Below are 14051 nucleotides of genomic sequence, written 5' to 3' on the forward strand. Positions count from 1 at the left end.
AAATACCCTTCTAAAATTTCAAAAAAGAATATTCACACTATCTTAAGCATTTTTACACCATTAGCTTACGTGCTGCAAATGAAAAACAAATGCTAAATGTGGTGCCTTACACCAAGTGGTATGGTGAATAGGTATGCCATACAATATTCCTATCATTGCTAAATGAATCTCCATTGTATCCAGGAAGCTAAGAGAGGTCTTGTACGGCTTTTATTAATAGAACTGTGATCTCTGTGGAATGCAAGTTGAGAAAATGCCTCATGCCTATCTTCCCTACCTAACAACTGTTGCTGAGTGGCATTATCAATTGCAACTTGTTAAGATAAAATAAATATGAAAACTTTGCTCTAATCATTCACTAAAAGCCATCCAAACAGTAGATCTCTAACAGTGAAACATGACATTACTGTCCATTTATGAGCTGTATTTTAAGGACCATATTCTTGGGACTACCCAAGTAGTTCTCAGTGTACAAGAAAAAAGGAAACAGAAAACTTCATAGTATTTACCAGTCTCTATGAGAAGATGAAGACTCCAGTAGACTGAACTACCACAATCCCGTGGATGGCTTAATTTAGCCTAACTAGTGTACTGAGCTTTCCTACCATGCCTGATCAGGACAGATACAGCAAAGTTGGGTAGCTTAGAATTTGCTACACTCATTCAAGAGCAGCCTTTCTTAACCTCAGAAGAAATCAGGGCATATTCACCTCTCCTGTTTTGCAAAACCAGAGTGTATTTTAAGAAGCATACCACAAACAGAATTTCTGCTTTCAAGTAACTTTTACACTATGGATAAAGTGAAATTTTATACAAATTTTTGTGAAGAGAGGTGACATAATTAAAAAATACAATATTTAAGACAAATCATCTTACATTCTCAGAACGACTTAGCTTGTCTATCAGGCCCCAGGTATCTGTATATGTACATGACCCTTTGCTGTTTATGCTACATTAACCTCTGTAAATTTTCTTTTTTTTTTTTTTTTTTTTTTTTTTTGTAAGAAGGCTCCTCTCTATCACTTTTTGCTTGTAGGTGATTTTGACAATTACTGAGTACCAGGTTTACTTTTGATAAAATAGACACCTTCTGCCTTATAAAAATGTTCATGAGTGGGAACTATGCCTCATTCTATAAAGTTATTTTTAGTAACAAAGCATAGGCTCTTTCATACAAACCAAGATCTTACCAGTATTTTTTGGCAGAATTAATATCTTACAGACCCAAAACATCTGATAATTGATTAATTCTTTAGATTTGATCCACAAACTTTGAAATCACCTAAAACCACAGCACTACTACCTCATCCTAAAGCAACTATACTGTAAAACTCATCTGAAATTCCAACCCAGTGCTCCTATACACAGAGCACTTTCATGATATGACTTGTTAGTTGCTATAGTAGGAAGAGTCTAAAAGCTGCTTTTGACCCTCCAGTGTTCATCCAGCAACAGCTGTACAAAAGGCTGATTTATTAACTCTTCACAGATCTGGAAATACCATGAGAGAAGAAATGTTACTGTGCAGGTCACTGTCATTACACATAGTCTGCTAAGGAGCTAAATATACCCAAAGTTAATTTTCAAGTTAGTTTATTCTTGTGTATCAGTCTGTAGGGCACAGGATTTTAAAATGGAGCAAACATATACTTGTTATGTCTTTACCCATTAAGAAAGAAATTAATAAAATGTTTTTTGCAAAGTTTCATATGCAATGAATATGTAAATGTTCACTTCAACACAATAAATAAAGAAACACTAGGCACCACAACCTATTTCTAACACAGCTCTAGTCCCTGATTGGAAAGCACTTGGCTCCAAACAACTAATCAGTCCCTTTCAAGTCAATGGGGCAAGTGTATATGAGTAAGTGTTTACAGAATTAGTGCCAGAGTTAAAAATAACCCAGCAAAAGGCACCTTTATAATAGAATGGATCCCTTTTTCATTTAATTTTTTTATGGTACTAATAACACTGACTTCGCTGAAAAAAAAAATAATTCAACTCTAATAGCTTACTAGGACCCAGGTCTTCAATTCAATTTAAGCAAATGTAAAAAGGACTGCAAAGTCCTGTCCTGCATTTGGTGCTATTCAGGCTTTTAATATTGTGAATGATAGAATAATGTATTTATTCTTATGCAGGCAGTAGATGACTAAACTGTAGATGCTACAACTGCTCAGAGGGAAGCAATTCAAAACAGACAAGTAAAACAGAAAAACTGTCTGATACCAAGAGAGCATGAAATTAGCTGAAGGCCATTACAAAGTACTGTATGTAGAGAGAAAAAAGCAAATGCACAGTACAGTGACTTTGTTTTAATATGTGGTTTACAGGCTACAGCCTCTATCTGTAATACTTTACTGCTGAGGGGGCAGCATCATTCCAGGAGGTATTACACAGGGTGCCATATACATGGCACATGACACAAGTGTTCCACTTGTACAGAGCTTATAGTTCCCCTGGTTACACTCATAAAGTCTCAGCTGGAGCACTCTGTTTAACATGGGAAATTAGACATCAGTAAAGATGTCTGTTAACTATATATGAACTAGCACAAGTCCAAGGGAGAGCAACTGCAGTAACTCCAGGTGCTAGAAAATAAGATTTCAGACGACAAAGTTATATCCTTTTAACTTTATTCTGAAAAGAAAAAAAAAAACAGCAGAAGTAAGGAAATGCATGATAATAGTCCTTAAATTGATTACTTCTCATACACAGAAAGAAACAGTAATATTTAATGAATTTAGTTAGCAGACATAAAGATTTAGGTCACCCTTGGGGGAAGTGGGAAGCAGTTTAGTGATGAGAACAGCAAACCTGCAATTGGTTGCATAAGGATGCTGCAGAAATCACTATTACTAAGCATTTAAAAAACAGGTTAGCCAAACATTCGCCAGATAACTCACATTTAATTTACCTCTGAAGGTACCTTTCAGCTATACACAAGAAAGGTTTTACTCAGACATAATTTCCATAAGCAAATGAAAGTGCCTTATAATTAGTAGAGCTTTTACATGCACTTTTTTGGTCTCAGCTGATGCTGAACACTGATCTAGTTCTTATATTTCAATGTCACATAAACTGTATAATAATTTTTAATTAATGACTTTGACATTATCCAGTCATTCATATACACTTGAGAGCCAAAGAATAAATGGAGTGTAGATTGCTGACTACTGAAACTGAAAATATTCCTGAAATATTAAGAAACAAAGTATGACCCATTTAGCAACAAGACCACACAAAGCAGATGACACAGGCAAAGCTGTCTCTTTATATTTAAAAAGAAAAAGTGACAAAATAAAGCAAGTCAGCCTTGAAATGCATGATCCCTGGGCCTCAGTTCCTGAACTGAACTCTATAACTTCAGTTTGACAAAAGGAGTTCCACCAAAAACTACCTCTCTCTACCTGAAACACCCTCAACTACCCAGACTTCAAAAAGAAAGACTTATTTTAACTCAAGGGGTCAATTTAGAAAGTATGAAATAATGCCTGTGCCTAGTAGCACATTATTTACAAAGGTTCTTTTTTCTTCAAAATTATAGCACTCTGTCCTAGAAAAGCCATTATAACAGCAATAAGTAATCTTTTGTTATTAAAAGCAAACCTAAAATACCATTCCTAACAGAATTTTGAGAGTATCTAATCAGGTTAAAACTAGAAAATAAAAAGAAACATTTCCTCTAATTTGAATTACTTATTGAAATGCTATAAACTTCAATTAACTAATGATAGATGCTAGGCTAATTATCTATCTCTGTGTTTTTTCTGCCAAGGTTTCTCTGCTACTTGAGAAAAAACACAGAATGGATCATTAATTAGGAGGATACTTGGTATATAATTTTACAATGTAATGTTTCAAGCAGTTTCATGCTTCATGTTACTTATTGCACATCTTTTAGATATCACTTTTAACAGGATATTTTATTAAATGTATTACATGAATTCTGCTGAGACATCCCTGTGTTTCACCAACACCAAAAAATCAAATCCCACAACACATTGTGAGTTCAGACACTAGCATACCTCTTTTCACAGATATAGAAAATAATTATAGAAAAGATAAGATAAAATAATGATTCTGAGAAGAATTATTTGCATCCCAAAGAGCAAGGATTGCTGCTGTTAGCCCCAACAAATGGATGAATAGCAGATTCTGTAACACTAGCTGGACATGTGCTTAAAACTTAACAAATCCAGAACCAATCACTGCAAGCTGGACAGAGAAAAATGAAGGCACACTGATGTTGAACTGTAAAAAGTCCAACTTAAGCACTAAATAGTTACATTAACAATTTTCTTTTAATAAAACAAGCAGAAAACTAGAAAATCTACCATATGTTTGATTCTTAAATCAATAAAAACCTCTGCTATCTGACCAAAACAGTAACCTGCAAGAGTGATAGATTTTCACCTTTTGCATTGCCCAGCTACTAGAATGCTTAGTAAGACTTAATGCTTAAATTTTTTTAGGTATGAGATGGGAATTTTGACAAATGCCTGAATTGCAGATTCCTGGGTTCAGCAACAGGTAACACCATAAACACTACTTTACTCTCCAGGCTGATGCATGCTATTCCTTTCACTCCAGTTCCTCCCAAGTCTCTTTCCTTCTGTGCCCAGCCCGTGTGTTGGTCTTCCCATAAAGAGCTGCCTTAGAGCTAGCGAGCAGCTTCTGGCAAAAAATTCTTGACTTCAAGTAAGGCCTTTTCCATTCTCTGCAAGTATTCCTGTCTGTGCTCTTCTTACCCTACTGTAGTGAACATATACATACACACATAAACTCACACACAAACACACACATGCACAGTAGTTCAAGTGTTGCCATCAACAGGCTCAGATGTAAAAACCCTGGGTTTCAGAGCTTGTGCAGAAAACACATGATACAAATCCATCTCAAGTAAATCTTCTGCAAAGTAAGCTGATTCCTACTTTAGGATTTAAGCCTTTCTTTCTGGATTGCAAATTTTAACACCCCTACACAAAATGTCTAGCTTTAGTCCCAGCATTGAAGACTGAAAAAATCTTTTGAGTTTGAAACTGTTTCTGGCTCATTTCAATAGTTTCTCCCTTTATGTTTAACTTGGGCTTTGTCTTCACATTTGTGGTACCTAGGGATGAGTGATAAAGGCAGCAAGAGGCAAAGACAAGTCTTCCTGTTCCATTCCCTAACTCAGCTTGATGCCACCCCAGAATACAAGGAAAAATAATAAAGACAAGTGAGGTAGCAGGGATCCCAAGCTGAGCAAAATCAGGGCTCAGTCATGTGCCAGCATGCCACAATTTAGAAGAAAGAGTGCTCTGTAATGCAGAAGAACTGAATGAAAATGGTACCTCACTACTGATGAGCTTGGGGCAACAATTCTGCCAAAGTTCTGCTAGTGTGAACAGAAGAAGGAATTTTCACAAGAGCTTTACAACCCAGTAAAATCTGAAGGGTTTCCACACACATGCCCAAAAGTTGGCCCTGCAAAGTGTTATTAAGGTTCCTGCTATGTGCCAAGAGACAACTTATTCAAGGTATATGAGGAATATATATCTCAAAAAAATTACTATATGAAAATTTTACCCTAATCAAGACATAACTTTCAGAAATATTTTGAGTAGTTTCACTAGAGTGGTGCAAAATAATCATATGCCAAACACGGAAAATTTCAACTATGCATGGTAACCTGGGGAACATTAGGAGAAATTGGGAAAATAGTCCCAGATTGGGAAGAATTTGGAACCTTATTTATACACAGGCATCTTAAATCTAGACCTCTCTCCAAATAGAAAACTAGCTGTGATATTCGAGTTTTATTCTCAACTTAATGTTAATTAAAAAAAAACCCAAAAACAAACGAACAAAAAAACAACCCAAAAAAAGCTCACATAATCTAACAGCACTCCTACAGATAATTTTGGTTATAAAAAACACAGCAACAAGTACAGAACAAAAACCCCACTCACACATATCACTTGAAAAACTGAATGCGAATGAGGCTATCAGATAAATAATTACCTGAAAAACAAAATCCCCAAACAGTAGAGATAACAGAGTATACACAAATATACCTTGTCCTTGAGGAACTCCATAAAATTCAGCAGCTATCCTTGCTGCTTCCTTACGGTTTCCTTTCACAATGTAGAAATGACTAAGTATAGCAAGGCTGATCTTCACAAAAAGTTTAAAACAAAAAAGTGAAAGTATAGTAAAGTAGACATTGGATAACTGCTGTGCAAAAGGGCGACTTTCTTCTATGACAGTCATTGCTGCAGCAAAACCTCTGTCAGTGTTTGGGTCAGGCTCTCAAATGTGTTGATAAGATCATATGGCTCCAGCCATGCACTCTTGGGAACAACTGGTCCCGAGGAAAGAAAATATCAGCTGGTCATGATGCCTGCTGCTCAAAATATGACGATTATTTATACTGTACATAGTACTGAGTTCACTACCGCTCTGCTAGCCCGGTGATATTCATGTGGGACAGCAGGTTCCAAGATCCTGGATTGTACTTGTTCCACTTAAAAGGTCTGTTGCATTACAAATTCTGCATTTCTAATTCATTTATTTACATGTTTAAAATACATTTTCAAAAGTATTATTATAAACTCCTGAAATTCGTGTACTAAACCACGTAACTCAGATAACATGTTTTTGCTAAAATATGTTCTCCTGCTGCTTAAGTACATTGCTCTTTTCTGATATTTCATTTTATGTCAGACTAATATTCGTTCCTTAAAAAACTAGAATCATATCAGTAAATAATTGAAGTACACATTAATAAATAAACAGAGATTTAATATATATCAGCTTTGACAGTCTCATTATTTTGCTCAGGCTGAATGAAAGTACCTAGTATACAAAGACTTTAGCACTATACAAAAACAATATTCAGAGTAGGTGATATGAGCCAAACATCTAGATATTTTTATCCATAAGACCTGGAGCACCTAAAATTAAATTAATTAAAATGCAATGGTAAAATTTCAACATGGAAAATTTCTAGTAGTTATGATATGTATTTCACTGTGCTGCATCATATGACATGACAGGCTTTATCCGTTGGCCAGTTTTAGAGAGGGGAATCTAAATTCCTCCAATTTTTTAAGAATTAATTTGCCTTTATACCATAAAGCTATTACTCACAGTCATCAGCAGTCACTCACAAGTTGTTCCATTAGTGTGAGTAATTGCTCAGTAAATTGCTGAGTTGCAACATGATACAAACTGAGGAGCTGCATGACAGAACCAGATTTCTAAGTGAACTATAATCCTAAAGTAAAAATCCTGGCAGCACAAGAAAGGGTCCTACCCTAAACTTCTATACTTCCTTCTAAATTAAAAAAACAGTGTCTTGAATTATAACTTAAAATGCTCTACCCAAAGTAAGCCTAAACCTTTCTATTCTACCCTGGATTCTCATTTGGTGATTAGAAAAAAACAAAAACATTTTAGAATGCTGGCAGCGGTCCATCAGGATAAAAGGGTATGATCCAAATGTCACTGCACCCACAAATCACCCTGACTTCAATGAACAGAATAGCAGATACAAAGCACTATAATACAAAACCATACTTCTGAAGGGAAGTGGAAACAATAAGGCACCTCTTATCATCTGACTCTCGGAGTAACTTATTAGAGTAAGAAGCTATAATGTTTTCTGGAAACTAAATTCAAACAAATCTATACAAATGAAGAAAAGACAATGATAAGTGGAAATGTTCTTGGAAATTATTAAAATTTTTGACTGACAGGAAGTGAATTGTGCTTATCTTGAGAGAAACAGGCAACAGGTATTTTTCTTTGAAAAAATTTAGTCTACTTAAAAGTCAATCATAACTAGAAAAGACAATTAAAAGGAGTTTACCATGTAAAGTATATTAGTTAGTAAAAAAAAATACGCAAATTTTTACCAAATTTCATTTATAGACATTTTCTCATCCAGCCAAAATAGGAACTGTTTTCCTCATACCATTCTTAGAAGCAGGAATGAGTACTTAAAATGCCAAATGAAAATCCATTTTTATATTTGGCACATTGTTATCCGACACTGAATTGAGGTGTCATGTTTTCCACAAATATAAAAGGCATTATGATCTGAGCTACCACTGCCAAGTTCTGTTTCAATCTTCTGTTTCAATCATTAATAGAAATGGTATTTTCCTTAGTAACACACCCAATACTGGAATTTCTTACTTCTCCCATATTTGTACTAGTATTACTAAGCTTAACTTGATCAGTCCACAGAATTCTCCAGCCATCTTATGGACCTGTTTCACAAATTTACCATGCAGTACAAGGAAAAGCCATAATTATGTTACAGAAAGCTTTTTCTTCCTTACAGTTTTTTACCTGACCCTTTTTCCCTTTTTTCATGTTATGCCATCTAGTACCTCCTTTCTCATCTGGACTTCTCCCATCTTTTGTTAACGAACAAAATAATCTTTCTTTTTAGAGGCAAAACTCCAAACACCAATTACCATAAATAACAGCAGGAGTTAATAGTCCTCAGAATTCATCTTCCCCTTACAATACTGTTTCCTGCTTCTTATAACCACAGTAGATAAATCACAAAATAAATTTCTCAATTGTTAGATTGTTTTTTTCAAGTTATTTTTTTCTGAAGAGGTTAAAAAACTGTAAATTTAAAACTACAATAATAAGGCTAATATGCATTTAGTATTTTGTAAGCGATGTTTCAAATAACCTCACGGATTTGTAAAACCACTTTTAGGAACAAGATGAAAATTGAACAGGAAGATTATTCCTGTATCAAAACTTGCCTCGCGTCCTTTCAAAAATTTCCCACATCACTAATAAACTACTTAAGGATGAAAAAATACGTGAAATCATGAGTTTTGAGAATTCCAGTTCACACATACTCATCAGAAACTGGCAAAATTAGTCTTAAAATATTTCCTCTTTTTTCAGAGCTCTGTAACTCTTATGTGCCAGCTTAGCTGGAAACTCTCCCAGCTGCACAGAACCAAGTCTATCCTAATCTAAGGGTTCTAAAGAGCTATAGAAATTACTGTTACAGTTTGTTGGCAAAGCCATGCTATGAGGCACCCAGTCATGAAAACTGAGCAACTGCTTAGAAGTTAACGCCCACACGGCATTTTGGGAAAACCAACAACGTGAATGCTGAGATCTGAGCACAGAATAGCTGAGAGGAAGCCCATGCAGACTGGGAAAACCAGAAACAGAAAGCTACAGCTGTTGTAATGGAAATCAGAAAATAGAAGCATAGGTAAATAAATGAAGGATCTGGCAGTCAATGAGATGACATGAAGGACTGTAAAAAAGTGGGATGCAAGTGTCCCACATTTTCTACTGTGTGGCAATGTGAAGTAACTGAAGTCAGATTTTGCAACACTTCAAAATAATGAGAGCTTCCAAATGGAAATGCACCATATGTAACAAATGTACAACACTATAATGACATCAAAACACTTAAAAAGAACAGTGGCTTAATCTGGATATTCGCATTTCCCATGTAGTTTTGACTTTTGGGAATGAAATTTCTTGGCCTCATTTCCTCACTAGTAAAATGGGGAGTATTCTGAAGATAACTTCATTGCTGTTAAAAAAACACTCAGTTATTCTGGTGAAAAGAATAACTAACTACGTATTTAATAATTTTTATTTTAATACAAAATTCAGATTACAAACCTAAATAAAATGAAATCTTGACTGTTCATTCACTTAATGTCAACAGAAGAGATGGGATGTAAAATTATTTTAGCATTTAGGGTTTTATCATTGCACACAAGAAAATGGCAACAAGCTACATTGCCCATTAACAATATTTGTATTTTTATTTTGTTTAAGAAGATAGTAATACTGTGGCAGACAAGGGTACCCTTACCTTGACAAACTAGCACATTTCCAGCACATAAAACAAGAACGATGTAATGATTCCTCTGATATGCTTCCCCACTTCTGGAAATTAACTATTTTAATTTTAAAACCACTTAAGAAACTTCAAATGCTGGAATTTATGGTCTTAAGAGTTCCCTTTAATGTAACTTGGTCAGCTATCATTTCTCAAGAACATAATCTGCAGAATCAAGATAGCAATACTGCTGTTTAGAATGACTATAAAGGGGTTCATTTCAAACTCCAAAGCTAAGACAAAGTAGCTTGGCCTTTAATGCTTTGCTGTGTAGCAGCCAAGTGCAGTAGCAGTGGCACCTGTTTGTGCTAATTCAAACTGTCCAAAATCTAGTGTACAATTTACCCTCAACCACACAAAGTAATTTTTAGAAAAACAAACAAACAAACAAAAACCTCAGACAAAAACAAAGAAAACCAGACAAAAACAAACAAAAACAACAACAAGAACAAAACAAAACAAAACAAAAAAAAAAACCCAAAACCACAAAAACTATGCTCTATCATCTATTATTAACAGCATAACCACAGTCATACACTATTTTATTCTGGCAATTTTTTGTCTACACTTTAGAAGACTGGTGTGTTTAATTTTCAGTAATGTAAGATACACAAGAAAATTAGCACAACTGATAGAATATTTAGTCTTTGAAAGCAATTTTTTAACATCAAAGACTATAAAACCCTTAGAAATATTATTTCTTTGTAGCACATGGTGTGTTGTTACATTTGGAAAACATACTTCCTTCTATTTATATTTTTCAAAGCAATCTATTTAAACTAAATGATAGAAGATGTAAAAGAGTAATTATATTCACAGCACAAATTCCATTACAGCTAGTCTTAACAGTTTTCTTCTGTATTTTGGAGATGCACATAAAACTCTGAAAGTGAAAATGTTTATTTTAAAAATGAGATAAAGACGAAATATAGTACAAGGAATTATTTGTATGACACTTCACCTGCATGTTTTCCTCCACACGTAAGAGACAGCTCAATATACACAAGAAGTTGATAGTCATCCTGGTTCTGAAACTTCTGTCTATAAGAGGTATAACAGAAGATTTTCAGATAAGAGGCAGAGGAACAGGAACTCTTAGGTGCTTTGAAGAATTGATTATTTTATACATTATAGGCAACCAACCAGGAGAAATTTGTGAAGTAATGCCCTTGAAACAAGAAGTTTAAAATAAAATACCGGTAAGAAATCAAGTTTTAGTACTGAGTTTCTGACGTAAGCATAAAATTCTTCATGAAGGACTCAAAAGAAGAGAAGCATGAGCTACTGAAAAGGAAATGTCTAACTCAGTAAGAAAAATTACCTGTTTAGTGACCAGCTGACTTGTATTTTAATGAATGTATGAGATGCTAATCTTCAAAATTTTACCTACTTATCTAAAGCTACTGAATGTTATGTCATTTCCTCCTTAATCTATGTTCAGCATTTTTTTCTACTATTTTATATTCAAAGCATTTGAACTGGAGAAATCTAGACTCAAAGAAACTATTTTAAAATTTATTTCCTCAGTCTTCAAACATCGTATTGAAGACAAAAAGAAAAGGCATACATACCATAAAACGGTCTTCAAAAAGTCTTAAATGTTCTTTTCATTAATATCATTCTTAAGTTAAGGATATGATGCATTTATGCTTAGGCACAGAAAATAAACCCAAACAAGTCATATTTACCTGAAGAAATTCAGAAGCTGGAGTGACTGGAAAACATCAAGCAGCTGCTGTGTCCTTTTCTAAACAGGAGCTCAAGCCCATTAGTACAACCCAAATACTACTCTTCATAAAATATGAAGAGAAGAGGTGGCTGAAGTACAGACTGTGTGCTACTGTTTTGGGGGAATGAAAAGACAAAATATGAGAGAACACAAACTTTTTCATCTAGAAAAGAGGAAACTTGGTTTAGATCTGAACTGCTTTTTCACTGCACCCCCTTGCTAACCTTGAGAATTCTACAGAATTACTTGAGGATCATGACAAACAACAGATACAACACTGTAAACCAAAGAAATGAAAGGCCCATATCTCCTTTTCACAGATTTCTTCCTGAATGCCATGTCTATCCAGGATCTACACAAACCATACAACATGAAGTTACAACTCATAACCAAAGTTAGTTTCATTCCAATTTCTGTAGTTCTCATAATCCCTGCTAATAGCCTGATAACCCAACCAAAGACTTGAACCAAAAGTCTGTTTCAAAATGCAATGCAATGACAACTTTAGGGGCACAACAGGGAAAAATGAGAGTGTCTTAAAACACTTCTCCTCATAGTTGAGCTCTGGCTTTTGACACCCATTCTACTTAACAGTTACTTATTTAGACACCATTTGCCTTCTCTAACAATGAAGCACAACAGTTCCTTTAAAAGAGCTTTAATACACAAAAATTTACAAAGGTTTTGTTATGTATATACTTTCTCTCTATTTTGGTGTAGCACATTATTTCCATCAGCTCTTGAACTGATCTAAAAGTTCAAATTTATCCTTTTGGGTGGTATGGTGGTACTTTTTTCATCCAGTGTACTAAAATCATTGGTCTGACACAGTTTAGGCTCGATACAAATCAAGTTATTTGAGTACATTAATCATTTCATTTCTAACATCACAAAAAGACTGTTTATTCTACTAACTCTCAATGAATTAAAAAGGGTTTCATTGAGGTGTTTTGCCTTCTCTAGTAGCTGGAAATACTACTCCTATCTCAGAAAATAATTCTAGCCTACAGACTTGTATGTCTGGATTTCCAGAGAATGGAATTACCGGTCAGGGATTGAATATCAATCAGCATCTCTGCACATAGCAGACATTCTCCATATAACATGTATTTAAAAGCATAAAAAGTAACTCAGATACTTAAGTGATCATGAAATTTTAGTCTTCTAACTTTCTCAGTCCTTGAAAAAATAACATAGTAATGTTAAATCTGTACCCCTTTGTTATGTACCACCGGACAGCTGCTTCTCATAATGGGAATAAATTCCCCTTCAGCTACAAGTCTGGTATCAGCCAATTCTGCTGTCACATTATCACATGAACATGCTTGATCTGCTTAACCAGTCCATCTAACCACTGACAGCAAAGTTCTACCCAGAAGGGAAGCAGGTATGACCGACAAGTTTACAAGTAAATTCAATCTGAGATTTGCTAGAAACATAGCAAGTTTATTTACAGTATTTGTTGCAGTCCTCTTTGGATACCTAACATAACTCAACTATTAAAAGTATTACAGAAGATTCCAAAATAAGTCATGTGTGTACCTAGAGACATTACTAAACCCTGAAACGTGTCAGACAGCAGGCACACACGGCCTGCTGACAGACGAACTCTAACAAATCTTGCCCCCCAGAAGTTTAAAAAGTTACCACCTCCAGCTGCCCATTCCATTCCTCAGCTAAAGGTTCCTGCCCCTCTCTCTCCCTTGCTGGAAATCAACAGGAAGGAATGTGTACTGGTACATTCCTCAGTTCAAAATCTGGCCATTTCAACTCTTAATAAATTAAAACCAATCTTGTTGGACTTTACAACGGAAAAACCACTCACACCCACCCCCTACAACCCATTCTGTGACAAGGCAAATGACCCCCTGGAAAAACTCGTAGCAAACTATGAGGGGAGAGTAATGTCAAAATGCACATACTCACTGCCTCTTCTTAAGGATACTTAGGCATCACTTTTGATGGCCTTATGTACTGACACAGGTGTATCAGTGAATCTTGGGAAGAATCTCCTCATTTTGCACCTCTTTCCCTTTGTATAGTTCCTTTCTTGGGTCCAAGCAATTTCTTTCATTGCCAACCATGTCTACAGAACACAGATTCCCTCTGTGGTAACTAACTCAGCCTCTTAGGATTGTGCTACCACAGGAGCTATGCTTTTGTCGAGGTAACTTGACAAACTAACTGCTATTTCTCTAGTAGGCAGTGCAACCACCTTATTAACCTAAATTCATGTAACTAAACCTGATATTTTTGCAGTTTTTATAGTCAATCTTTTCTTCAACTAACAGCAAAAATATCACTTGTTCTTATTAAATAGATGCCTCTAAATAAAAACAATATTTAAGCTGTGAATCTTTTGTCATCAATTTGAATTCCATTCAAAATTGTTAATTTTGTTCTAATAAATAAGTTACAGGCAGTCTGTAAATATTT

General features: G+C 35.0%; 1 protein-coding gene across 2 annotated transcripts in view; it reads right to left on the reverse strand.

The window, feature by feature from the left end:
• Nucleotides 1–14051, reverse strand: part of ASB5 (ankyrin repeat and SOCS box containing 5) — a 39719-nt gene that overhangs the window by 21320 nt on the left and 4348 nt on the right. The window contains exon 1 of one of the 2 annotated variants that reach the window (XM_071432111.1): nt 6063–6273. The exons of the other annotated variant lie outside the window; for it this stretch is intronic. Within the exon in view, the coding sequence (XP_071288212.1) occupies nt 6063–6258 (196 nt within the window). The 5' untranslated portion in view covers nt 6259–6273. Of the gene's footprint in view, nt 1–6062; nt 6274–14051 lie in introns of those variants that run through there. 2 annotated transcript variants of the gene reach the window in all.

This window comes from Agelaius tricolor, unplaced genomic scaffold (genome assembly GCF_023055355.1).
Source record: "Agelaius tricolor isolate 1412-34295 unplaced genomic scaffold, bAgeTri1.0.p SCAF_8, whole genome shotgun sequence".
NCBI lineage: Eukaryota > Metazoa > Chordata > Aves > Passeriformes > Icteridae > Agelaius > Agelaius tricolor.